The 27,146-nt window shown below is 59.4% G+C and overlaps 2 protein-coding genes across 2 annotated transcripts; both read right to left on the bottom strand.

The window, feature by feature from the left end:
• Nucleotides 1-8,166: 8,166 nt before the first annotated feature.
• Nucleotides 8,167-8,946, bottom strand: LOC126232481 (uncharacterized). The gene has a single exon (XM_049942732.1). It carries the CDS (start codon nt 8,944-8,946, stop codon nt 8,167-8,169), a length of 780 nt encoding a protein of 259 aa, XP_049798689.1.
• Nucleotides 8,947-23,922: 14,976 nt separating this feature from the next.
• On the bottom strand, nt 23,923-24,702 carry LOC126232482 (uncharacterized). The gene has a single exon (XM_049942733.1). The coding sequence runs from the start codon at nt 24,700-24,702 to the stop codon at nt 23,923-23,925; it is 780 nt and encodes a 259-aa protein (XP_049798690.1).
• Between the last annotated feature and the right edge of the window lie 2,444 nt (nt 24,703-27,146).

Genomic DNA, 27,146 nt, shown 5'->3' on the forward strand with positions numbered 1-27,146 from the left:
TGGGCCTGGCGGCGCGGCGGCTATTCTCTGCCGCCGTGCTTGCCGCCTGCCGCTCTCGCTCTCGCTCTCGTGTGTGTACGCGCGTCGTCGAAATAATGGCAGATCAGGCGGCTACGAACGAGACTGCTGCGGCACCCGCCGCCACCGGCACGACGAAGAAGGCCAAGTCTGCGGCGTCTGCGAAGAAGCCGCGCGCCAAGCCTGCGCACCCGCGCACCTCTGAGATGGTGACGGCCGCCATCAAGAGTCTGAAGGAGCGCGGCGGCTCGTCGCTGCAGGCGATCAAGAAGTACATTGCCGCGCACTACAAGCTGGACGCGGAGAAGCTGGCGCCCTTTATCAAGAAGTACCTCAAGTCGGCCGTCGTGGCTGGCGAGCTGGTGCAGACGAAGGGGAAGGGCGCGTCCGGCTCTTTCAAGCTTGCCGGCGCCGGCGGCGGGGCGGCCGAGGGCGGCAAGGCCCGTGCCGGCGGTGCGAAGAAGAAGCGCGCCGCTCCGGCCAGCAAGGAGAAGAAGGGCGCCCGTGCGGCCGGCGCAAAGAAGGCTGGTGGCGTGAAGGCGGCGACCGGTCGGAAGGCGGGCGCCGCCAAGAAGGCGTCTGCGGCGTCGGCGGCTCCCGCGGGTGCGAAGAAGGCGGCTGCGGCCAAGCCGGCCAAGGCCAAGTCGCCGTCGAAGGCGAAGAAGGCCGCGAAGGTTCCGACGAAGAAGCCGAAGGCGCCGCGCCCGAAGAAGGCGACGACGCCGTCTAAGGCGAAGGCTTCGCCCAAGAAGAAGAAGTGAAGTTAAAGTAAAGAAAGGAAAGGGGAAGGAAGGGAAGGGCTGGCGCTTGACCCCGTCGTCCCCCACCCCCCTCCCCCGCGTCGTCTAGTGGCGCGCGATGGCACGGCTGCGCGCGGCCCAAAACGGCCCTTCTCAGGGCCATCAGAGGACGTCGGGAAGGCGTTGATTGTCGTGCTTGGCGCGTTGTGTTGTCTTGTTTGGGTGGCCGTGCGTGCATGCGCCGGGGTGTGTGTGTGTGTGTGTGTGTGTGTGGGGTTGGTTGGTGTTTGTGTGGCGTTTCTGTATGACCCTTGTGGGTACTGTGTGCGTGCCGTGGTGGTTGGATTGTGGGGCCGGTGGCGGTAGGCGGCGGCGCGCGGTAGCGGAGCGGTTGTGGCCGTTTTGTTTTGTGTTTTGTATTTTGTGCGGCGGCCGACGGTTGGTTTCTCATGTTTCTGGAGACTCTGTTTGTTTGCTTGCTTTGCGGATGGCGCGTCTTGTTTGTTATGTGTGTGTCCTCTCTGTGTGAAAGGGGGACGGGGACGTTGAGACGTGGAAGTGGCCGGCGGGAATTGGGAAGGCGCGGTGGCGCCTCGGAGACGGCGGCGGCCAGCCACCCGTGGTGACGTCGTCCGGCTGTTTGTTTGTGTGTATTTGAAGGGGTGGGGTGGGATGACGTCGATTGTGATTGTTGGCGAGAGCGGCTGTGTACGGGAGGGAGGGTGGGGAATTGTGGTGGTTGTTTTAACGGGGCTAGAGAGAGAGGCTGGGCGGCAAGACCGACAAAAGTTTTGCTCGCGACGGAGAGATGTTAGTGGCCCTGAAAAGGGCCGTTTTTTTTGTGTTGCGCGCGTGCGGTGCCGTGCCGCGGCTAAGCGGTTTAGGCGCGCTCGCCGCGGATGCGGCGCGCGAGCTGGATGTCCTTGGGCATGATGGTGACGCGCTTGGCGTGGATTGCGCACAGGTTGGTGTCTTCGAAGAGGCCGACGAGGTAGGCCTCGCTGGCCTCCTGCAGGGCCATGACTGCGGAGCTCTGGAAGCGCAGGTCGGTCTTGAAGTCCTGGGCGATCTCGCGCACTAGGCGCTGGAACGGCAGCTTGCGGATGAGCAGCTCTGTGCTCTTCTGGTAGCGCCTGATTTCTCGCAGGGCGACGGTGCCCGGCCTGTAGCGGTGGGGCTTCTTGACGCCGCCGGTGGCGGGCGCGCTCTTCCTCGCCGCCTTGGTGGCGAGCTGTTTGCGCGGCGCCTTTCCGCCGGTGGACTTGCGGGCCGTTTGCTTTGTGCGGGCCATAGCGGTTAGCGGTGCGTGCGGTAGCGAAGCGTCCGGTGCTGCCTTGACAACGGGCCCGCGCGGGCCCGTGCTGCGCTTATATGCCCTCGGTGCGCGTGGTGGGGGGAGGGCGGGCCAGAGTCTATATAGGGGGGCGGCGCGCGCTCACGGCGCACCGTAGCCGACTCGCTAGCGCCGGGTGAGGAGCTGCCGCTTGTGCTTTTTTTGTTGCTTGAGGAGGAGGAAGAATGACAGGCCGCGGCAAGGGAGGAAAGGGGCTGGGCAAGGGTGGCGCCAAGCGGCACCGCAAGGTGTTGCGCGACAACATCCAGGGCATCACGAAGCCCGCCATCCGCCGCCTGGCTCGCAGGGGCGGCGTGAAGCGCATCTCTGGTCTGATCTACGAGGAGACCCGCGGAGTGCTGAAGGTGTTCCTGGAGAACGTGATCCGCGACGCGGTGACGTACACTGAGCACGCCAAGCGCAAGACTGTGACGGCCATGGACGTGGTGTACGCCCTGAAGAGGCAGGGGCGCACCCTGTACGGTTTCGGCGGTTAGGCAGGCAGCCGGTGTGCTGTGCTGTGGCCTTCCCGCGGCCGTGCCGTTGCCCGTGCTTGGTGGGAGAGACGAAAAACGGCCCTTTTCAGGGCCACCACACTGTTCGGAAATTGAAAAGTGCGAAAGGGTCTGTGTTGCCTGCCTGCCTCTGTGTGTGTGTGTTTGTTGTTGTTGTTGTTGTTGTTGTGCGCCTCTGTTGCTTTGCGTGCGTGCGTTCCGTTTGGAGTTTCGACGTGACGTGTGTGATGATGGATGCGGGAGGGCGCGGCTGAGTCCGGTGTGTGCGTGGTTTGTTTGTGGCGCGGGCCGGATCATCGATCGGATCAGCTGTTTGGTTTGGTTTGGTTTGTCCTGTGCCTGTGTGTTTGGAGAGCGCGCGCGGCGGCCCGCGTGTCGTCCGTCGTCGGGCCGTTACGCGCTCTTTTAATTATGAACATATTAACAATGATCACATCACATTATTGGTGTATTGATGTCGTTGTCGTTGTTTGGAACGCGACTGTGCGTGCGTGGAGGGGTGCAGAAAAAATGTGTGTGTGTTCGGCCACACGGGCTGTGGACAAGATGGCGGACGTGCGCCGGCGCTGTGGACGTTGTTGTAAAGTGCGGCGAGGACGACGGAAACTTTGCTTTGGACGTAGGTTTGTGTGGTGGCCCTGAAAAGGGCCGATTGTTGTGAGGCGAGCCGGCAAGGCAAAGGCGCGTTTGCGTTTGCGTGCAGGGAGCACGCAAGCGCAGCGCCGCGGTCCCTGTTTAGGCCTTCTTCTCGGTCTTCTTTGGCAGCAGGACGGCCTGGATGTTGGGCAGGACACCACCCTGTGCGATGGTGACGCCCGACAAGAGCTTGTTGAGCTCCTCGTCGTTGCGGATGGCGAGCTGCAGGTGGCGCGGGATGATGCGCGTCTTCTTGTTGTCGCGGGCCGCGTTTCCGGCCAGCTCGAGCACCTCAGCCGCGAGGTACTCCATGACGGCGGCGAGGTAGACGGGCGCCCCGGCGCCGACGCGCTCGGCGTAGTTTCCCTTGCGCAGGAGGCGGTGGATTCTGCCGACCGGGAACTGGAGCCCAGCCCTGCTTGAGCGGGACTTTGACTTGCCCTTGACTTTGCCTCCCTTTCCGCGTCCGGACATGGCGTTTGGCTAGTGGCGTAAGCGCTAAACACGTAACCGTAACGGTGCGAGCCGCAGCGAGTCGAGCAGCGGAGTGCGTGCGTGTGCCGGCGGCGGCGGGGTGGGGGTCCCTTTATGGGCTCGGGTGCGGCGGCCGGTTGCGCGCGCGCCCCATTGGTCGGCGGCCGCAACAGGGCGAGCTGGTAAAGGTGCGGTGTTGCGGTAGCGGCGGGTGCCACTGTGTGGGGAGACGCTGACTAGAGCGGAGCGCTTGCTGCCTGTTGTTGTACGTTCGAGATGCCGCCCAAGACTAGCGGGAAGGCCGCCAAGAAGGCCGGCAAGGCGCAGAAGAACATTTCGAAGGGCGACAAGAAGAAGAAGCGCAAGAGGAAGGAGAGCTATGCCATCTACATCTACAAGGTGCTGAAGCAGGTGCACCCCGACACGGGCATCTCGTCGAAGGCGATGAGCATCATGAACAGCTTCGTGAACGACATTTTCGAGCGCATTGCGGCCGAGGCGTCTCGCCTGGCGCACTACAACAAGCGCTCGACCATCACGTCCCGCGAGATCCAGACGGCTGTGCGGCTCTTGCTGCCTGGCGAGCTGGCCAAGCACGCCGTGAGCGAGGGCACGAAGGCGGTGACCAAGTACACGAGCTCCAAGTAAGGAGGAGGTTGTTACTTCGGCTCTTGGAAGGAAGGAAGGAAGGAAGGAAGGAAGGAAGGAAGCTCCCTCCGTTGCGAGAGCGGCAAAACGGCCCTTTTCAGGGCCACCAAATTGCCTTTGCGGGAAGAGCGGAATTGTTTGTGTGTGTGTGAGTGAGTGAGTGAGTGAGTGAGAGGGGCGGCATAGCTACCCGGTTTGGTTGGTTGCGAGGCAGCTGGTGGTGCTGCTGTGCCGTGGTGGTGTGGTCTCGAATGTGGTTGTGGTTGTGGTTACTGGGGTACGGCCGCGAGGGTTTGGTTGCCGCCGGTGTGACGTGGAATGCGTGCACGAGTCTTGGCGTGGTTGTTTGTCGACACACAGATAGATCGATAGGAGGTGTTGGTGCTGTCTGTGGCGCTGATTCATGTCTTTGTCTCCGTCTGCCCGGTTAGTCACGTGACTGCAATTGAAAGTCCTCGCGATTGATTGATTGTTGGATGTCACCGTTACGGCCGTCTGTTGTCACATCATACATGATGGCGAGGGTGAAATGTTGTGTTGCCGTCGACTATTCCCTTTGCTGTACGGCGCGTTGGTGTGTGTGTGTTGGTGACGTTTTAAATGGACGTGTCGTACTATCATCCATTACGAAGTCGCCAAGAAATGTACGGGCGGGTGGGGTAGGCGACACGCACGGTGGTGTACCTATTTGGCCCTTGATTTGATGATAGCCGTTTCTGCAGTTTGACTGATGATTGATTGGACTGTTGTGCGCACGCACGTCATTCACGGTGCACGTGTGTTCGGTTGAGTACAGTAAGCGTGAGGCTAGACGACGACGGTCGTTGTTTGTTGTTATGGGCGTACACGCGTTTCGTTGGTCTGTGTCCCCCGGTGTGAAATGGCAGGTGTGTCGGTGATGTGATCCGATCCGGCGGCTCTGAGTAACTGTCAATATCGGCGCGGTACACCGGCGTCATGGCAACGTGTCGGTGTTCACACCAGTCGCACTGTGGCACCGTCGGCGCCGCGAACGGTGACGAAAGGCTGACCTTTGATCGGTCGAGTGTCGTGTCTGGGCAGAACGTGTGGAATGAGCAAAACTGTTGGGGACGGAAACAATGGTGGAGGAGGGGAACGGAAAGTAATAAAACAAACAAAATGGAGAAGCAATCACCGGAAAACGAAGCAGGGAAAAACGGAGAGGCGCTGTCTATAGCAACGGAACGTTCCCGTGCATTGCAGCCGCACTGAAAGGCGTTTACGGCGCGGCTGCAGGTGTCGGCCGTGGTGACGGCTGAATTGCATTGCCTTCCCGGATGAAACGTTCGCCGACATGGCTCGGAGGAGGAATCTATGAGAATGCGTTGCCCTTGCCTGCCGTTTCGTGTGCCCTCCTGTTGTGTACGCTGTTGTTGTCCGGTGTAGCGAAGGGTGTGTATGTAGGGGTGTGTGTGTGTTTAGTGGGGAATTGGAAGGTCGATAGCTGCCGTCACGGTCAAGATAACGCAGTCAAAGGTGTCGCGAAAAAGTGTGTTAGCCGTGGTTGGTTGGTTCGTGTGTTTTAAAGAGAATGGACGAGAGAGAGAAAGTAGGTGGAGAGTGCGTTGCGTGTTGCCTAACTGCGTCCGCGAATATGGCAGTAGTTGGTGGTGGGCGTGCCCTTGCATGTGGCCCGGAAGGCGTGTCCGTTTCGCGGTAGTGGCACCGCTGCTGGCATATTCGGGAGATGGGAGGGGCGCGAAAGGAGAAAGGAGACGCGGAGGCTTTTAAAGACGGGGAGGGCGCGTGTGGGTGGCTCGCGCTGCGCTCGGCGGTTGTGTTTGTGCAACAAATGTGTTGCCGGGAGGGGACCGTTGTTGTGGTGCGGTTGTAGCCTCAGACGCGGCCGGCAGTGAACGTGAGACGACGGATGCGGGCCGGGGCGGCGCATGTCGCCGGTGCCATGCCTTTTAAGAGCCGCGTGGTCGGGGGTGTGCGCACCGTGTGTCGTGTTGCGAGACAGCATCATTTGTGCTGCGTGGCGTGGCGTGGCGTGGGGGCGAGGAGAGCGAGCCGCGCGGTGTGCTTGTGCGCCGGAGAATGGCACACTGCGCCTGCCCGTTGAGGAGGCCGATGGCCGTGGTGTGGTGGAAATGGAGCGCGTCGGACGTGCACCAATGAGAAAGAGAAACAAAGCGGCGACAACGAACGAAAGGGGGAGGGAGGCCATTGTGTCACATGCGGCGGTGGGAGGAAAAAAAAAAAAACAAACAAACAAACAAACAAGAAACGAAGACGTAAGAAAGAGGAGAAACAACAAAGAGAATGAGTCGTGCGTTCGCGAGGGGGGGTGCGCGTGTAACTCCGGTACGCGCAGTGCCGGAGCCCAACGGCTGTGTCGTCGACGCCAGTGCTTGTCGGCCGAATGGGTGCGGGAATAGAGGCAGCGTCGGCACGGAGAAGCAAGCAAGAAGGAAGGACGCACGCGCGCTGCGGCGTTTGGCGCGGTTTGCGGCTGGCGCCTTTGGTGGCAACGGCCGGGACAAGCAGCGGTGTATGGTGGTGTGCGGGGCGGACAGGGGCGGCGGCGGTGGTGGACTGGGAGGAGGCGAGGCGGCGCCGACGGTGGCGTGTGGTACGGCGAAAACGGGACGGACGGACGGCGGATGTTGGAGAGGCGCCGCGCACGCAGACACATGGAAGGAAGGAAGGAACGAACGCAAGGGAACAAATGGAGGGGGCGAATGTGGAGATGCGGGCAGGCGGTGGTGTTTGTGGGCATGTGGTGGGGAGAAGGGCGGGGGCGGGAGGACAGAGGCGAGGCGACTGCGTGCTTGCTCGCTCGCTCGCGTGTCTTTTGTTTTTGTGTTTGTTTTTCCATCGTTTGGTCGCCTTGGAGCCTGTCGGTCCCGTCCGTGTGTGGCCACGCTTCGGGTGCGTGTATGTTTGTACGTTTCGTTTGTTCGTCTTCTGCAGCAGAGGCGGTGCGCGGCAGTGGGAACGCCTGCCTGGCGGCTGGGACGGCCAGCAAATGCGGTTGGATGGGCGGCCACAGCACCGCACCTGTGCCCAAGGAGGCGACGCTGGCGGCGGGGCCCCCTCGGATGCGGCCGGCTGGGGGCTGTGTGCGCTGCCGCTGCCGCTGCCGCCGCCGCCGCCGCCGCCGCCGCCGCCGCCGCCGCCGCCGCCGCCGCCGGTGCTGGTGCTGGTGCTGGTGCAGCAGCAACAACGACGAACAACGAGTAAGCAAGAAGAGGACGAAGCGGATGGCTGGTGGGTGAGTGCATTTATTTAGGCGGTCGACAAGGCAGTGCGTGATGTGGCGTTGTGACGGGGGTTTGCTCACGTGGCCTCGTTTGTGTTGATGCGCAGGAAGATGAGATGCGGGCAGACGCAGACGCGTACAGAGAGACGAGCCCGGTCTGCAGCAGGATGTGTGGCGCGGCGCGCCGAGTGCAGAGCAGCGCGCGCCGCCTGGGCCGGGCTGGGCCCGCCCGGCGGCGGGCCGCGCTGTTGTCGCGGACGTGAGCGCCCCCTGGCGGGTGGTCGGAGGCGGCGCGGTGGACGTGTGTCCGGTTGGCCAGTGCACATTGCGAGTGGCTGGCTGGCGGTCGGCGGCGAGACGGGAGAGGAGGTATGTGTCGCGGGCGCCTTTGCTGCGCTGCGTCGTTGCGTGCCTGGGCGTGCGCCTGTCGACTGTGTGTGACTGTGTTGGGCGTTGTGCCACGTACGTGTGTGCTCGGCCGAAGGCGTCGGAAGAAAAAGAGAGAGAGAGACGGGCGGGAAAGTGGGTCGGTGTGCGTGCGTCGCCCGTGATGCGATGATGTCGCGTCATGTCATGTCATGTCTTTGCGAAACGGCTGCCGAGAGGTGTGTGGTGGCGAGCGGGAATGTGCGTTTGGTGGTTGCCGGCCGGCCGGCAGTTGTTGGTGGTTCCTCCTGTGTGGTTGTTTGTGCTGCTTTGATGGCAACGTGGAAGGACGCCGGTTTTTCCGTGCCTTGCGTGTGGTTGTGTCGACGGTGACTGGTTGGGGGTGTGCGCCGATGCACGTGCCATGTTGTTATGTTTGGGTCGTGAGTGTGTTTTTGGCTGTGTTGTTGTGTACGGGAAGGGGGAGAGAGGAGGAGGCGGCGGCGGCGGCGGCGGCGGCGGGGGTGATAGTGCGTGCAGTAGTGCCGTTGCGACGGGCGTCGGGTGGAGCCGTGCGTAGTGGCGGAAAGGTGTAGGTTGCGGGAAGCGAGCCCGTCGCGTGTCGTCGTCGACGACGGGGTCGCGTGCGCTGTGAATCGAGAGTGGCGGGAAAGGGGCAGCGTGCCGCTGTGTCGTGGTCGTTAGCAGAGGCCTGTGTGCCTGTCCGTTTGTTTTCTGTCGGACGCTTGGTGCGAGGTGTTTGTTTTGTTTTGTTGCCGCCGCCGCGGTTGTTTTTGTTTGTCGGCTGTGCTGTGTCGGTGGGTCGGCGAGCTGTTTTGCGGTGCGTGAATGTGTTGGTGCAAAAGTGGCGGCGGCGTCATGGCTGCGACCGCGACGAGCCGCGGGCGCGCCATTGATGATGTTGAACACAGAGCGGCTGTGTGCAATGGGAGGCCTTGTGTACGGGTAGCGGTGTTGTCGTACGTGCATCCGGCCCGGTGCGGAAAGCGCCGTTGCGGTTGCGGGTTGCCTCTGGTCGCGACGTGTGGTGCTCGGCTTTGTGGGTTTTTTTGGTGCCCCTTTGGCCGGTGGGTGGTGTTTGTTGTTTTGTGTGTGTGTGTGTGTGTGTGTGTGTGGTCGGTCTCTTTGGCGCTCGGTATATATCTGCCTCCTGCTCGGTCTTGTTGTCGACGTCGTCTGTAGTTTTTTGCGGCTTGCCGACGACCGACCGACCGAACTACTACCTACCTGTGACAGCTACGTGTGGCGCCCGAAGGTGAACGTAACGTGACCTCGGCGCCCTTAGCCTAACCTAAGATGTCCGGCCGTAAGGTAGGTGCGGCCACCTGACGCCTCACGTCCGAACGCTTAACCTAACTTTGACGCCTAACCTAACTTTAACCCTTAACCTAACCCACGTCCACCTAACGTAACCTAACCTAACCCAAGCGACGCCAACCCTAACCTAAGGTGTTGTACACTGCGAATGTCGAAGGCATGTTATAGTCTTAGGTGGAGAGCACTACACGCAACAAGCGGCTACACGGGTAGCAGGGGTTGTGTGGCGTGGGCTGGGCGGTTTTGTTAGGTTAGATGGCCTTGGGCAAGTACAGAAAGGGGGCAACAGCAGCCTCAACGGGTGCGGGGACCAAGCAGCAATCGGTATCGTTTGTTAATTGTCAACTGTCGAAGCTGCGTTGGTACAGTACCGGAACCGCAAGCGCTGACAGAGAAAGCACCGAAGCTCTGCAATCGTGATAAGGTACAGAAAGCTGGCTGACGCCAGGGATAAATTCTGCCGAAATTGTCACAAAGGTACAGACGGTGTTTTAGAAAGGCTCGATTGCATGCAACCGGTGGTGGTGTGTTCGTCGCTGTTTGAGTAGTAGTTTTGATCCTGTAGTGAAGTAGAGGTGGATGGTTCCTGTGAAATATTGTGGGTGGAGGTTACACCCAACAACCGAGCTAGGTTTAATAATAATTGGCTCCTTTGACCGACCTCCCGACGCAGCAGCATTAGTGGCAGAACAACGGAGAGACGGATTTTGGAAACACATTTCACATACATTTTCCTCAGCATGTTAGGGTCTTAGGTGGAGATTTCAATTTACCCGATATAGACTGGGACACTCAGATGATGTTCAGGACGGGTGGTAGGGGGACAGAGAGCATCGAGTGACATTATACTGAGTGCACTGTCCGAAAATCACCTCGAGCAAAATGAACAGAGAACCGACTCGTGGAGATAACATCGTGGACCTACGGATGACAAACAGACCCGAACGTGTTTCGACTCTGTATGTGCAGAACAGGGACGCAGTGATCATAAGGCCGTTGCAGGGAGGACGGTGTATCTATCTGTTTTGGCTAGCAAGAGTAATAGAAGGCAGATTTGCAGACGACCCGACAGATGAAAAGGCAAATGCCTGTTCCGACACTGACAATGTTGAGTGTTCATGGAGAAAGTGCAAGGCAATGGTAAAAATGCGTTTTTAGACAGGTACGTGCCGAGTGTCGAACTGTGAGGGATGGGAAAAAAAACCCACCGTGGTATACTACAACAACAACGTTAGGAAACTGTTGCGAAAGCAAAGAGAGCTTCACCCAAAGTTTAAACGCAGCCAAAACCTCCGAGACAAACAGAAGCTAAACGATGTCCAAAGTGTGAGCGTAAGGAGGGCTATGCGTGAAGCGTTCAGTGAATTCGAAAGTAGAACAAACCCTATGTACCGACGTTGACAGAAAATGCTAGGACGTTCCGGTCTTGCGTTGAATCAGTAAGTGGCTCGAAACAGCATATCCAGACACTCCGGCATGGTGATGGCATTGAAACAGAGGATGACACGCGTAAAGCTGTGAAATACCTAAACACCTGTTTCCAAAGCTGTTTCACAGAGGACGGACCGCACTGCAGTTCCGTCTCTAAATGCTCGCACGAACGAGAAACCGGCTGACATCGAAATAAGTGTCCAAGGAGGAATGGGAAAGTCCGCCGGACCCGACGGGATTACCAATTCGCGATTCCTACACAGGGTACGCGAAACAACCTGCCCCCCTTCTAACAGCCGTGTACCGCAAGTCTCTGGAGAGGAAGGGAGGGTTCCAAATGATTGGAAAAGAGCACAGGTAGTCCCAGTCGTCGAGCAGATGCGCAAAAACCATAGACCCATATCTCTGACGTCGATGTGTTGTAGAACATGTTGTTTGCTCGAGTATCATGTCGTTTGTGGAAACTCCAGAGTCTACTATGTAGGAATCCATGTTGGATTCCGGAAACAGCGATCGTGTGTGAGACCCCCAGCTCGCTTTATTTGCGCATGAGACCCAGAAAATATGAGATACAGGCTCCCAGGTGGATGCCATTGTCGTTGACGTCCGGAAGGCGTTCGATACAGCTCCGCACCGTCGCCTGATAAACGACGTAAGAGTCTACAGAATATCAGACCAACTGTGTGGCTGGATTGACGAGATGTTAGCAGACGGAACACAGCATGTTGTTATCAATGGAGAGACAGACGTCTACAGACGTTAAAGTAACCCCTGGCGTGCCACGGGGGAGTGTTATGGGACCATTGCTTTTCACAATTCATATCATATAAATGAGCTAGTAGATAGTGCCGGACGTTCCATGCGTCGTTTCGCGGATGATGTGCTGTATGTAGTATACAGAGAGGTTGCAGGACGATCGGCAGCGGATAGGCACCCGGTGCAGGGAGTGGCAACTGTCCCCTTAACATAGACAAATGTGATGTATTGCGAATATACAGAAAGAAGGATCGTTTATTGTATGATTGATTATATGATAGCGGGACAAACACTGGTAGCTGTGACGTCTGTAAAATATGTATCTGGGAGTATGCGTGCGGAATGATTTGGAAGTGGAATGATGATCAGATAAAAGTAATTGTTGGTAAGGCGGGTACCAGGTTGAGATGCACTGGGAGAATGCTTAGCAAAAATGTAGTCCATCAACAAAGGAGGTGGCTTACAAAAACACGCGTTCGACCGACCCATACGTGAGTGTTGCCCACCAGTGTGGGATGCGTAGCAGGTCGGGTTGACGGAGGAGATAGAGAAAGGTCCAACGTTTCGTCACAGGGTTATGTGGTAACCGTGATAGTTAAGTGGCAGACTCTGCAAGGGAGGCGCTCTCTGCATCGCGGTGTAGCTTGCTCGCCAGGTTTTCGAGAGGGTGCGTTTCCGGATGAGGTATCGAATATATTGCTTCCCCGTACGTATATACCTCCCGAGGAGATCCCGAATGTAGTAAAAGTAGAGAGATTCGAGCGCGCACGGAGGCTTTCAGACAGTCGTTGTTCCCGCGAACCATACGCGACTGGAACGGCAAAGGGAGGCAATGACGACAGTGGCACGTAACGTAAAAAGTGCCCTCCGCCACACACCGTTGGGTGGCTTGCGGCGTATAAATGTAGGAGGTCGGCTGTCGTGTGTGCTTGGAGGCAGATTCGGTGTGTCTGTAGTTGCGGACGGCGGTCAGCCCCCCTCGCGTAAGCGGCGAGGGGCGGCGGCGCTCGGTTGGCCGGTGCCGATGTTGCGCAGGCGGCGCCCGTTTTGTTTGCGGCGGGCAATTTTGTGAGAAAGGGGCGCGAATGTTGGCGGGCGAGGTGGCCCGACGGCTGCGGGCCGATCGGGAAACGGTGGGAGGGCGATGGGGCGGCGGAGGTGCGTTTGCACGGCCGGCATCGCCGCACGCCTCCGCTTGTGTGGCTGTGGCGGCGGCCGCGCTGGCCGGGCTGGCGCGGCGACGGTGTGGCACTTTTGCCGAAGGTTTGGCCATTGTGGCGGGTCGTCGGCTGGGGCTGTGGGGGCGGCATGTGGGCGGGGGCGGCGATTCTCGGCGGGCCGAGCCAGGCTGTAGCGCGCGGTAGCTGCAGTTTGGCCGTGGTTTGCGGCGCTGCCGTGGCGACTGGTTGGCGACTGTGGTGTGGCCGTGTGTAGCCCCATCCTCGGTGGTTTGAACGGCGCGGGTGGTTGCGGCGCAGGTTTGGGGCTGGTCCGCACAGGCTGTCGGACGTTGGGCGGTAGCAAGCGCGGGAGGCGCGGCGCGGCGGCGCGCAGAGTGGCGGCCGCTCTCTCGGCCGTCCGCGCCCGCCCGCGACACTGGCTGGGCCTGGCGGCGCGGCGGCTATTCTCTGCCGCCGTGCTTGCCGCCTGCCGCTCTCGCTCTCGCTCTCGTGTGTGTACGCGCGTCGTCGAAATAATGGCAGATCAGGCGGCTACGAACGAGACTGCTGCGGCACCCGCCGCCACCGGCACGACGAAGAAGGCCAAGTCTGCGGCGTCTGCGAAGAAGCCGCGCGCCAAGCCTGCGCACCCGCGCACCTCTGAGATGGTGACGGCCGCCATCAAGAGTCTGAAGGAGCGCGGCGGCTCGTCGCTGCAGGCGATCAAGAAGTACATTGCCGCGCACTACAAGCTGGACGCGGAGAAGCTGGCGCCCTTTATCAAGAAGTACCTCAAGTCGGCCGTCGTGGCTGGCGAGCTGGTGCAGACGAAGGGGAAGGGCGCGTCCGGCTCTTTCAAGCTTGCCGGCGCCGGCGGCGGGGCGGCCGAGGGCGGCAAGGCCCGTGCCGGCGGTGCGAAGAAGAAGCGCGCCGCTCCGGCCAGCAAGGAGAAGAAGGGCGCCCGTGCGGCCGGCGCAAAGAAGGCTGGTGGCGTGAAGGCGGCGACCGGTCGGAAGGCGGGCGCCGCCAAGAAGGCGTCTGCGGCGTCGGCGGCTCCCGCGGGTGCGAAGAAGGCGGCTGCGGCCAAGCCGGCCAAGGCCAAGTCGCCGTCGAAGGCGAAGAAGGCCGCGAAGGTTCCGACGAAGAAGCCGAAGGCGCCGCGCCCGAAGAAGGCGACGACGCCGTCTAAGGCGAAGGCTTCGCCCAAGAAGAAGAAGTGAAGTTAAAGTAAAGAAAGGAAAGGGGAAGGAAGGGAAGGGCTGGCGCTTGACCCCGTCGTCCCCCACCCCCCTCCCCCGCGTCGTCTAGTGGCGCGCGATGGCACGGCTGCGCGCGGCCCAAAACGGCCCTTCTCAGGGCCATCAGAGGACGTCGGGAAGGCGTTGATTGTCGTGCTTGGCGCGTTGTGTTGTCTTGTTTGGGTGGCCGTGCGTGCATGCGCCGGGGTGTGTGTGTGTGTGTGTGTGTGGGGGGTTGGTTGGTGTTTGTGTGGCGTTTCTGTATGACCCTTGTGGGTACTGTGTGCGTGCCGTGGTGGTTGGATTGTGGGGCCGGTGGCGGTAGGCGGCGGCGCGCGGTAGCGGAGCGGTTGTGGCCGTTTTGTTTTGTGTTTTGTATTTTGTGCGGCGGCCGACGGTTGGTTTCTCATGTTTCTGGAGACTCTGTTTGTTTGCTTGCTTTGCGGATGGCGCGTCTTGTTTGTTATGTGTGTGTCCTCTCTGTGTGAAAGGGGGACGGGGACGTTGAGACGTGGAAGTGGCCGGCGGGAATTGGGAAGGCGCGGTGGCGCCTCGGAGACGGCGGCGGCCAGCCACCCGTGGTGACGTCGTCCGGCTGTTTGTTTGTGTGTATTTGAAGGGGTGGGGTGGGATGACGTCGATTGTGATTGTTGGCGAGAGCGGCTGTGTACGGGAGGGAGGGTGGGGAATTGTGGTGGTTGTTTTAACGGGGCTAGAGAGAGAGGCTGGGCGGCAAGACCGACAAAAGTTTTGCTCGCGACGGAGAGATGTTAGTGGCCCTGAAAAGGGCCGTTTTTTTTGTGTTGCGCGCGTGCGGTGCCGTGCCGCGGCTAAGCGGTTTAGGCGCGCTCGCCGCGGATGCGGCGCGCGAGCTGGATGTCCTTGGGCATGATGGTGACGCGCTTGGCGTGGATTGCGCACAGGTTGGTGTCTTCGAAGAGGCCGACGAGGTAGGCCTCGCTGGCCTCCTGCAGGGCCATGACTGCGGAGCTCTGGAAGCGCAGGTCGGTCTTGAAGTCCTGGGCGATCTCGCGCACTAGGCGCTGGAACGGCAGCTTGCGGATGAGCAGCTCTGTGCTCTTCTGGTAGCGCCTGATTTCTCGCAGGGCGACGGTGCCCGGCCTGTAGCGGTGGGGCTTCTTGACGCCGCCGGTGGCGGGCGCGCTCTTCCTCGCCGCCTTGGTGGCGAGCTGTTTGCGCGGCGCCTTTCCGCCGGTGGACTTGCGGGCCGTTTGCTTTGTGCGGGCCATAGCGGTTAGCGGTGCGTGCGGTAGCGAAGCGTCCGGTGCTGCCTTGACAACGGGCCCGCGCGGGTACCTGCACAATTAAAGGAGGAGAAAGATCCTCGTCCGGTAGCGAAGTTCTAGCGCACGAAGCGCTTCACCTTCAGACATGACGGTTGGGGTCAAAATTGCATGGTTGTTTCGTGCTGCTTGGCTCTTCTGTGCATTTCCATTTTTTTTTTTTTTTTTTTTTTTTTTTTTTTAAATAAAAGAAAGATTAAAGGACAGTAAGAGAGACAGTCAGAGAAAGGGAAAACGAAACGGCCTAAGTGACTGGCCGGTGGGGCGTATCATGGGTCTCCGCTACGGCGCTGACGGCCTCGCACGGCGTACATTACTGGCACTGCCGTTGTTTACGTGCTATTTCTTCCATGGCTTCCATAGCTTCGCGGGTCATCTTCCTCCTACCAGACCGGTATTCTTCCCTCACAACTACGTCTAAAACGTATACTAATTCTTTCCATTGAGAAGGCGTGAAGATGGGATGTGAATTGAGCAGGGCTAATTCTTTTTTCGTGAGCACCTCCAGTAACGCGTCACGGTAGATAAACGTGCGCATAGGAATCGGTCGATGGGGAAGGGGAGGTAGAGGCTGGTCTGGCGGGGCGAAGGGGTATGGTTGGTCAGAATAAGGGTAGGACCCGTCCTTCAGTGCCGCGACAATGTTCTTCAGCATGACCTGTACGTTGTGCACGTCGGGGAATGGTAGGCTAATCCTCCTCTTCTGCATCGGCTTCTCGACGTGCGAGGAGACAGGAGGCGCCTGAGTGCCCTGGCGTGCGGCTGCCACCGGAGAGGGGGGCAGCCGAGACGGTACATCCTCCGTTTCCATGGGCGCCACCTCCTGCATTGCTGCGGGAGGGGGAGCGGCGGATGGCGGCGGGGTCGCGGCGACCCCCTCCGGACGACGCACGGGGGGGGCGGCGGCGGGAACCGCCGACGTCTGCGTGGGGTGCTGCAACCTCGTGACGAGCGACTGCTCCACAGGGGAGGAGTCGGCCGTTGCCACAGCACGGTGGCTCGCAGACGGCGTAATTGACTGGGACGTCCGTGGCGGCACATCGTCGGTGTCCATGGGCGCAACCATTTGCGTCGCGACAGGGGACGGAGCGACGGATGTCTGCGTGGCCGCATCGACCCCAACCGGCCGCGGCACGGGCGGGGCGGCGGCGGGAACCGCCGACGTCTTCTTGATGGCGCGCAGCTCATCGCCCAGCCGCTGGAGCTGGCGATGCACGGCCGCGAGCTCCGCCTTCAGCGCGGCCCGTTCGGCCGCAAAGGCGGCTTGGAAGCCGGCCATAGCGTGGTCGGTGGCGGCTTCAAGACGGCGCGGCTCGCACCCCTCGCCGGAGCGGGAGGGCGGGGCGGCCGGCGTGGCGCTGGACGCCGCCGCAGGACGTGGTGCGGCGGACAGACGGCGTGACGCTCGAAGGTAGCCGCAGCTACGCGAATTGGCGGCGTGGGACCCGCCGCAGTTCGCGCATCTGCCGGCAACTCCACGAGGCTTCGTACAACAGCGGGTGTCGTGAGCCGCCGCGCACTTCAAGCACGCGACGGCATTCGCGCACTCCCGCGCGGTATGCCCCAGTTGCTGGCAATTGTAGCACTGGAGGCCCTTCCTGGTCCGCTGCGGTCGCCTGCGCTGTAGCTGACGTTGGCGGCGGCCGGAGAACCCCATCGCTTGGAGGAGAGCTTCTAGTGCGGCGGCAAACTGTTCCACAGCCATAGCGTTACGTGCGCGGTGACAGGAGCAAGTGTGTCGCAGCGAGTCGAGCAGCGGAATACTAACTCGGTATGGGCCCGCGCGGGCCCGTGCTGCGCTTATATGCCCTCGGTGCGCGTGGTGGGGGGAGGGCGGGCCAGAGTCTATATAGGGGGGCGGCGCGCGCTCACGGCGCACCGTAGCCGACTCGCTAGCGCCGGGTGAGGAGCTGCCGCTTGTGCTTTTTTTGTTGCTTGAGGAGGAGGAAGAATGACAGGCCGCGGCAAGGGAGGAAAGGGGCTGGGCAAGGGTGGCGCCAAGCGGCACCGCAAGGTGTTGCGCGACAACATCCAGGGCATCACGAAGCCCGCCATCCGCCGCCTGGCTCGCAGGGGCGGCGTGAAGCGCATCTCTGGTCTGATCTACGAGGAGACCCGCGGAGTGCTGAAGGTGTTCCTGGAGAACGTGATCCGCGACGCGGTGACGTACACTGAGCACGCCAAGCGCAAGACTGTGACGGCCATGGACGTGGTGTACGCCCTGAAGAGGCAGGGGCGCACCCTGTACGGTTTCGGCGGTTAGGCAGGCAGCCGGTGTGCTGTGCTGTGGCCTTCCCGCGGCCGTGCCGTTGCCCGTGCTTGGTGGGAGAGACGAAAAACGGCCCTTTTCAGGGCCACCACACTGTTCGGAAATTGAAAAGTGCGAAAGGGTCTGTGTTGCCTGCCTGCCTCTGTGTGTGTGTGTTTGTTGTTGTTGTTGTTGTTGTTGTGCGCCTCTGTTGCTTTGCGTGCGTGCGTTCCGTTTGGAGTTTCGACGTGACGTGTGTGATGATGGATGCGGGAGGGCGCGGCTGAGTCCGGTGTGTGCGTGGTTTGTTTGTGGCGCGGGCCGGATCATCGATCGGATCAGCTGTTTGGTTTGGTTTGGTTTGTCCTGTGCCTGTGTGTTTGGAGAGCGCGCGCGGCGGCCCGCGTGTCGTCCGTCGTCGGGCCGTTACGCGCTCTTTTAATTATGAACATATTAACAATGATCACATCACATTATTGGTGTATTGATGTCGTTGTCGTTGTTTGGAACGCGACTGTGCGTGCGTGGAGGGGTGCAGAAAAAATGTGTGTGTGTTCGGCCACACGGGCTGTGGACAAGATGGCGGACGTGCGCCGGCGCTGTGGACGTTGTTGTAAAGTGCGGCGAGGACGACGGAAACTTTGCTTTGGACGTAGGTTTGTGTGGTGGCCCTGAAAAGGGCCGATTGTTGTGAGGCGAGCCGGCAAGGCAAAGGCGCGTTTGCGTTTGCGTGCAGGGAGCACGCAAGCGCAGCGCCGCGGTCCCTGTTTAGGCCTTCTTCTCGGTCTTCTTTGGCAGCAGGACGGCCTGGATGTTGGGCAGGACACCACCCTGTGCGATGGTGACGCCCGACAAGAGCTTGTTGAGCTCCTCGTCGTTGCGGATGGCGAGCTGCAGGTGGCGCGGGATGATGCGCGTCTTCTTGTTGTCGCGGGCCGCGTTTCCGGCCAGCTCGAGCACCTCAGCCGCGAGGTACTCCATGACGGCGGCGAGGTAGACGGGCGCCCCGGCGCCGACGCGCTCGGCGTAGTTTCCCTTGCGCAGGAGGCGGTGGATTCTGCCGACCGGGAACTGGAGCCCAGCCCTGCTTGAGCGGGACTTTGACTTGCCCTTGACTTTGCCTCCCTTTCCGCGTCCGGACATGGCGTTTGGCTAGTGGCGTAAGCGCTAAACACGTAACCGTAACGGTGCGAGCCGCAGCGAGTCGAGCAGCGGAGTGCGTGCGTGTGCCGGCGGCGGCTCGTCTCGTGTTGCATATTTGACGTACTCGGACGTTGAGTAGTCTTGTGGTGGAGGTTCTTTGTCCTTTGACATTTCCTCCAAGTTTGTATGTTAAATTTTGCATGTGAATGCACCTAACTTTTTGTTTTACCCTTGCTTTATATGCTGATTTTTGTGAACCGCTGTTTTGTGTTTATGGTAATCTTTTTTATTAATTTAGGATGCATTTTGGCCTCCTGTATTTTAGGTTGTCGGTGTTGTAATTCCCTATGTTGTTTATCAGTTGGTTTTCAGAGTGGCTCGCGTTTTGGTAGAATGCTACCGCGAGTTCTCTGAACCTATCTTTCAACATCTTTACTTCCGTTGCCTCGTGGGTGTCGGCAGTGGGGAAGCGTGTCCTGACGTGAATTGCCCGTCTGAGTGCTCGATTTTGGACCCGCTGCAGCCTTTGCAGGTGAGTTTTGGCTGCGTAGCCCCAGACTGGGCAGGCATATTCAATGATAGGGCGGACAAGCGTACAGTACAGCCTCACTCCTGTAGTTGCCGCCAAGCTGCTTTCGGTGTTTAGAAGGGGGTAAATGGCGTTGAGTCTGGCGCTGGCCTTCCTTCTGATGTCGTCGATATGTGCGCGCCATGTCAGTCTTTTGTCAAGGGTGACACCCAGGTATTTGGCCGTGGCCCTCCATGGGATGTCGCGTCTGTGTAGTCGTAGTTGTCTGTTTTGTCGTGCGCGATGGGCAGGGTTGCGTTTGCCTCTCCTTTTGGTGAGCATTATCGCTTGGGTCTTCTCCCCATTTATTGTGATTCGCCATTTCCTGGCCCAGGCTTCCGTCTGGTGTAGTAGGTTTTGGAGTCTTGTCGTCACTATCCTCCTGTTTGTACTAACGGCGAAGAATGCCGTATCATCGGCGTATTGGGCTCGGGGTGGGGGTCCCTTTATGGGCTCGGGTGCGGCGGCCGGTTGCGCGCGCGCCCCATTGGTCGGCGGCCGCAACAGGGCGAGCTGGTAAAGGTGCGGTGTTGCGGTAGCGGCGGGTGCCACTGTGTGGGGAGACGCTGACTAGAGCGGAGCGCTTGCTGCCTGTTGTTGTACGTTCGAGATGCCGCCCAAGACTAGCGGGAAGGCCGCCAAGAAGGCCGGCAAGGCGCAGAAGAACATTTCGAAGGGCGACAAGAAGAAGAAGCGCAAGAGGAAGGAGAGCTATGCCATCTACATCTACAAGGTGCTGAAGCAGGTGCACCCCGACACGGGCATCTCGTCGAAGGCGATGAGCATCATGAACAGCTTCGTGAACGACATTTTCGAGCGCATTGCGGCCGAGGCGTCTCGCCTGGCGCACTACAACAAGCGCTCGACCATCACGTCCCGCGAGATCCAGACGGCTGTGCGGCTCTTGCTGCCTGGCGAGCTGGCCAAGCACGCCGTGAGCGAGGGCACGAAGGCGGTGACCAAGTACACGAGCTCCAAGTAAGGAGGAGGTTGTTACTTCGGCTCTTGGAAGGAAGGAAGGAAGGAAGGAAGGAAGGAAGCTCCCTCCGTTGCGAGAGCGGCAAAACGGCCCTTTTCAGGGCCACCAAATTGCCTTTGCGGGAAGAGCGGAATTGTTTGTGTGTGTGTGAGTGAGTGAGTGAGTGAGTGAGAGGGGCGGCATAGCTACCCGGTTTGGTTGGTTGCGAGGCAGCTGGTGGTGCTGCTGTGCCGTGGTGGTGTGGTCTCGAATGTGGTTGTGGTTGTGGTTACTGGGGTACGGCCGCGAGGGTTTGGTTGCCGCCGGTGTGACGTGGAATGCGTGCACGAGTCTTGGCGTGGTTGTTTGTCGACACACAGATAGATCGATAGGAGGTGTTGGTGCTGTCTGTGGCGCTGATTCATGTCTTTGTCTCCGTCTGCCCGGTTAGTCACGTGACTGCAATTGAAAGTCCTCGCGATTGATTGATTGTTGGATGTCACCGTTACGGCCGTCTGTTGTCACATCATACATGATGGCGAGGGTGAAATGTTGTGTTGCCGTCGACTATTCCCTTTGCTGTACGGCGCGTTGGTGTGTGTGTGTTGGTGACGTTTTAAATGGACGTGTCGTACTATCATCCATTACGAAGTCGCCAAGAAATGTACGGGCGGGTGGGGTAGGCGACACGCACGGTGGTGTACCTATTTGGCCCTTGATTTGATGATAGCCGTTTCTGCAGTTTGACTGATGATTGATTGGACTGTTGTGCGCACGCACGTCATTCACGGTGCACGTGTGTTCGGTTGAGTACAGTAAGCGTGAGGCTAGACGACGACGGTCGTTGTTTGTTGTTATGGGCGTACACGCGTTTCGTTGGTCTGTGTCCCCCGGTGTGAAATGGCAGGTGTGTCGGTGATGTGATCCGATCCGGCGGCTCTGAGTAACTGTCAATATCGGCGCGGTACACCGGCGTCATGGCAACGTGTCGGTGTTCACACCAGTCGCACTGTGGCACCGTCGGCGCCGCGAACGGTGACGAAAGGCTGACCTTTGATCGGTCGAGTGTCGTGTCTGGGCAGAACGTGTGGAATGAGCAAAACTGTTGGGGACGGAAACAATGGTGGAGGAGGGGAACGGAAAGTAATAAAACAAACAAAATGGAGAAGCAATCACCGGAAAACGAAGCAGGGAAAAACGGAGAGGCGCTGTCTATAGCAACGGAACGTTCCCGTGCATTGCAGCCGCACTGAAAGGCGTTTACGGCGCGGCTGCAGGTGTCGGCCGTGGTGACGGCTGAATTGCATTGCCTTCCCGGATGAAACGTTCGCCGACATGGCTCGGAGGAGGAATCTATGAGAATGCGTTGCCCTTGCCTGCCGTTTCGTGTGCCCTCCTGTTGTGTACGCTGTTGTTGTCCGGTGTAGCGAAGGGTGTGTATGTAGGGGTGTGTGTGTGTTTAGTGGGGAATTGGAAGGTCGATAGCTGCCGTCACGGTCAAGATAACGCAGTCAAAGGTGTCGCGAAAAAGTGTGTTAGCCGTGGTTGGTTGGTTCGTGTGTTTTAAAGAGAATGGACGAGAGAGAGAAAGTAGGTGGAGAGTGCGTTGCGTGTTGCCTAACTGCGTCCGCGAATATGGCAGTAGTTGGTGGTGGGCGTGCCCTTGCATGTGGCCCGGAAGGCGTGTCCGTTTCGCGGTAGTGGCACCGCTGCTGGCATATTCGGGAGATGGGAGGGGCGCGAAAGGAGAAAGGAGACGCGGAGGCTTTTAAAGACGGGGAGGGCGCGTGTGGGTGGCTCGCGCTGCGCTCGGCGGTTGTGTTTGTGCAACAAATGTGTTGCCGGGAGGGGACCGTTGTTGTGGTGCGGTTGTAGCCTCAGACGCGGCCGGCAGTGAACGTGAGACGACGGATGCGGGCCGGGGCGGCGCATGTCGCCGGTGCCATGCCTTTTAAGAGCCGCGTGGTCGGGGGTGTGCGCACCGTGTGTCGTGTTGCGAGACAGCATCATTTGTGCTGCGTGGCGTGGCGTGGCGTGGGGGCGAGGAGAGCGAGCCGCGCGGTGTGCTTGTGCGCCGGAGAATGGCACACTGCGCCTGCCCGTTGAGGAGGCCGATGGCCGTGGTGTGGTGGAAATGGAGCGCGTCGGACGTGCACCAATGAGAAAGAGAAACAAAGCGGCGACAACGAACGAAAGGGGGAGGGAGGCCATTGTGTCACATGCGGCGGTGGGAGGAAAAAAAAAAAAACAAACAAACAAACAAACAAGAAACGAAGACGTAAGAAAGAGGAGAAACAACAAAGAGAATGAGTCGTGCGTTCGCGAGGGGGGGTGCGCGTGTAACTCCGGTACGCGCAGTGCCGGAGCCCAACGGCTGTGTCGTCGACGCCAGTGCTTGTCGGCCGAATGGGTGCGGGAATAGAGGCAGCGTCGGCACGGAGAAGCAAGCAAGAAGGAAGGACGCACGCGCGCTGCGGCGTTTGGCGCGGTTTGCGGCTGGCGCCTTTGGTGGCAACGGCCGGGACAAGCAGCGGTGTATGGTGGTGTGCGGGGCGGACAGGGGCGGCGGCGGTGGTGGACTGGGAGGAGGCGAGGCGGCGCCGACGGTGGCGTGTGGTACGGCGAAAACGGGACGGACGGACGGCGGATGTTGGAGAGGCGCCGCGCACGCAGACACATGGAAGGAAGGAAGGAACGAACGCAAGGGAACAAATGGAGGGGGCGAATGTGGAGATGCGGGCAGGCGGTGGTGTTTGTGGGCATGTGGTGGGGAGAAGGGCGGGGGCGGGAGGACAGAGGCGAGGCGACTGCGTGCTTGCTCGCTCGCTCGCGTGTCTTTTGTTTTTGTGTTTGTTTTTCCATCGTTTGGTCGCCTTGGAGCCTGTCGGTCCCGTCCGTGTGTGGCCACGCTTCGGGTGCGTGTATGTTTGTACGTTTCGTTTGTTCGTCTTCTGCAGCAGAGGCGGTGCGCGGCAGTGGGAACGCCTGCCTGGCGGCTGGGACGGCCAGCAAATGCGGTTGGATGGGCGGCCACAGCACCGCACCTGTGCCCAAGGAGGCGACGCTGGCGGCGGGGCCCCCTCGGATGCGGCCGGCTGGGGGCTGTGTGCGCTGCCGCTGCCGCTGCCGCCGCCGCCGCCGCCGCCGCCGCCGCCGCCGCCGCCGCCGCCGCCGCCGGTGCTGGTGCTGGTGCTGGTGCAGCAGCAACAACGACGAACAACGAGTAAGCAAGAAGAGGACGAAGCGGATGGCTGGTGGGTGAGTGCATTTATTTAGGCGGTCGACAAGGCAGTGCGTGATGTGGCGTTGTGACGGGGGTTTGCTCACGTGGCCTCGTTTGTGTTGATGCGCAGGAAGATGAGATGCGGGCAGACGCAGACGCGTACAGAGAGACGAGCCCGGTCTGCAGCAGGATGTGTGGCGCGGCGCGCCGAGTGCAGAGCAGCGCGCGCCGCCTGGGCCGGGCTGGGCCCGCCCGGCGGCGGGCCGCGCTGTTGTCGCGGACGTGAGCGCCCCCTGGCGGGTGGTCGGAGGCGGCGCGGTGGACGTGTGTCCGGTTGGCCAGTGCACATTGCGAGTGGCTGGCTGGCGGTCGGCGGCGAGACGGGAGAGGAGGTATGTGTCGCGGGCGCCTTTGCTGCGCTGCGTCGTTGCGTGCCTGGGCGTGCGCCTGTCGACTGTGTGTGACTGTGTTGGGCGTTGTGCCACGTACGTGTGTGCTCGGCCGAAGGCGTCGGAAGAAAAAGAGAGAGAGAGACGGGCGGGAAAGTGGGTCGGTGTGCGTGCGTCGCCCGTGATGCGATGATGTCGCGTCATGTCATGTCATGTCTTTGCGAAACGGCTGCCGAGAGGTGTGTGGTGGCGAGCGGGAATGTGCGTTTGGTGGTTGCCGGCCGGCCGGCAGTTGTTGGTGGTTCCTCCTGTGTGGTTGTTTGTGCTGCTTTGATGGCAACGTGGAAGGACGCCGGTTTTTCCGTGCCTTGCGTGTGGTTGTGTCGACGGTGACTGGTTGGGGGTGTGCGCCGATGCACGTGCCATGTTGTTATGTTTGGGTCGTGAGTGTGTTTTTGGCTGTGTTGTTGTGTACGGGAAGGGGGAGAGAGGAGGAGGCGGCGGCGGCGGCGGCGGCGGCGGGGGTGATAGTGCGTGCAGTAGTGCCGTTGCGACGGGCGTCGGGTGGAGCCGTGCGTAGTGGCGGAAAGGTGTAGGTTGCGGGAAGCGAGCCCGTCGCGTGTCGTCGTCGACGACGGGGTCGCGTGCGCTGTGAATCGAGAGTGGCGGGAAAGGGGCAGCGTGCCGCTGTGTCGTGGTCGTTAGCAGAGGCCTGTGTGCCTGTCCGTTTGTTTTCTGTCGGACGCTTGGTGCGAGGTGTTTGTTTTGTTTTGTTGCCGCCGCCGCGGTTGTTTTTGTTTGTCGGCTGTGCTGTGTCGGTGGGTCGGCGAGCTGTTTTGCGGTGCGTGAATGTGTTGGTGCAAAAGTGGCGGCGGCGTCATGGCTGCGACCGCGACGAGCCGCGGGCGCGCCATTGATGATGTTGAACACAGAGCGGCTGTGTGCAATGGGAGGCCTTGTGTACGGGTAGCGGTGTTGTCGTACGTGCATCCGGCCCGGTGCGGAAAGCGCCGTTGCGGTTGCGGGTTGCCTCTGGTCGCGACGTGTGGTGCTCGGCTTTGTGGGTTTTTTTGGTGCCCCTTTGGCCGGTGGGTGGTGTTTGTTGTTTTGTGTGTGTGTGTGTGTGTGTGTGTGTGGTCGGTCTCTTTGGCGCTCGGTATATATCTGCCTCCTGCTCGGTCTTGTTGTCGACGTCGTCTGTAGTTTTTTGCGGCTTGCCGACGACCGACCGACCGAACTACTACCTACCTGTGACAGCTACGTGTGGCGCCCGAAGGTGAACGTAACGTGACCTCGGCGCCCTTAGCCTAACCTAAGATGTCCGGCCGTAAGGTAGGTGCGGCCACCTGACGCCTCACGTCCGAACGCTTAACCTAACTTTGACGCCTAACCTAACTTTAACCCTTAACCTAACCCACGTCCACCTAACGTAACCTAACCTAACCCAAGCGACGCCAACCCTAACCTAAGGTGTTGTACACTGCGAATGTCGAAGGCATGTTATAGTCTTAGGTGGAGAGCACTACACGCAACAAGCGGCTACACGGGTAGCAGGGGTTGTGTGGCGTGGGCTGGGCGGTTTTGTTAGGTTAGATGGCCTTGGGCAAGTACAGAAAGGGGGCAACAGCAGCCTCAACGGGTGCGGGGACCAAGCAGCAATCGGTATCGTTTGTTAATTGTCAACTGTCGAAGCTGCGTTGGTACAGTACCGGAACCGCAAGCGCTGACAGAGAAAGCACCGAAGCTCTGCAATCGTGATAAGGTACAGAAAGCTGGCTGACGCCAGGGATAAATTCTGCCGAAATTGTCACAAAGGTACAGACGGTGTTTTAGAAAGGCTCGATTGCATGCAACCGGTGGTGGTGTGTTCGTCGCTGTTTGAGTAGTAGTTTTGATCCTGTAGTGAAGTAGAGGTGGATGGTTCCTGTGAAATATTGTGGGTGGAGGTTACACCCAACAACCGAGCTAGGTTTAATAATAATTGGCTCCTTTGACCGACCTCCCGACGCAGCAGCATTAGTGGCAGAACAACGGAGAGACGGATTTTGGAAACACATTTCACATACATTTTCCTCAGCATGTTAGGGTCTTAGGTGGAGATTTCAATTTACCCGATATAGACTGGGACACTCAGATGATGTTCAGGACGGGTGGTAGGGGGACAGAGAGCATCGAGTGACATTATACTGAGTGCACTGTCCGAAAATCACCTCGAGCAAAATGAACAGAGAACCGACTCGTGGAGATAACATCGTGGACCTACGGATGACAAACAGACCCGAACGTGTTTCGACTCTGTATGTGCAGAACAGGGACGCAGTGATCATAAGGCCGTTGCAGGGAGGACGGTGTATCTATCTGTTTTGGCTAGCAAGAGTAATAGAAGGCAGATTTGCAGACGACCCGACAGATGAAAAGGCAAATGCCTGTTCCGACACTGACAATGTTGAGTGTTCATGGAGAAAGTGCAAGGCAATGGTAAAAATGCGTTTTTAGACAGGTACGTGCCGAGTGTCGAACTGTGAGGGATGGGAAAAAAAACCCACCGTGGTATACTACAACAACAACGTTAGGAAACTGTTGCGAAAGCAAAGAGAGCTTCACCCAAAGTTTAAACGCAGCCAAAACCTCCGAGACAAACAGAAGCTAAACGATGTCCAAAGTGTGAGCGTAAGGAGGGCTATGCGTGAAGCGTTCAGTGAATTCGAAAGTAGAACAAACCCTATGTACCGACGTTGACAGAAAATGCTAGGACGTTCCGGTCTTGCGTTGAATCAGTAAGTGGCTCGAAACAGCATATCCAGACACTCCGGCATGGTGATGGCATTGAAACAGAGGATGACACGCGTAAAGCTGTGAAATACCTAAACACCTGTTTCCAAAGCTGTTTCACAGAGGACGGACCGCACTGCAGTTCCGTCTCTAAATGCTCGCACGAACGAGAAACCGGCTGACATCGAAATAAGTGTCCAAGGAGGAATGGGAAAGTCCGCCGGACCCGACGGGATTACCAATTCGCGATTCCTACACAGGGTACGCGAAACAACCTGCCCCCCTTCTAACAGCCGTGTACCGCAAGTCTCTGGAGAGGAAGGGAGGGTTCCAAATGATTGGAAAAGAGCACAGGTAGTCCCAGTCGTCGAGCAGATGCGCAAAAACCATAGACCCATATCTCTGACGTCGATGTGTTGTAGAACATGTTGTTTGCTCGAGTATCATGTCGTTTGTGGAAACTCCAGAGTCTACTATGTAGGAATCCATGTTGGATTCCGGAAACAGCGATCGTGTGTGAGACCCCCAGCTCGCTTTATTTGCGCATGAGACCCAGAAAATATGAGATACAGGCTCCCAGGTGGATGCCATTGTCGTTGACGTCCGGAAGGCGTTCGATACAGCTCCGCACCGTCGCCTGATAAACGACGTAAGAGTCTACA

Source organism: Schistocerca nitens, unplaced genomic scaffold, assembly GCF_023898315.1.
Source record: "Schistocerca nitens isolate TAMUIC-IGC-003100 unplaced genomic scaffold, iqSchNite1.1 HiC_scaffold_519, whole genome shotgun sequence".
Taxonomy (NCBI): Eukaryota; Metazoa; Arthropoda; class Insecta; order Orthoptera; family Acrididae; genus Schistocerca; species Schistocerca nitens.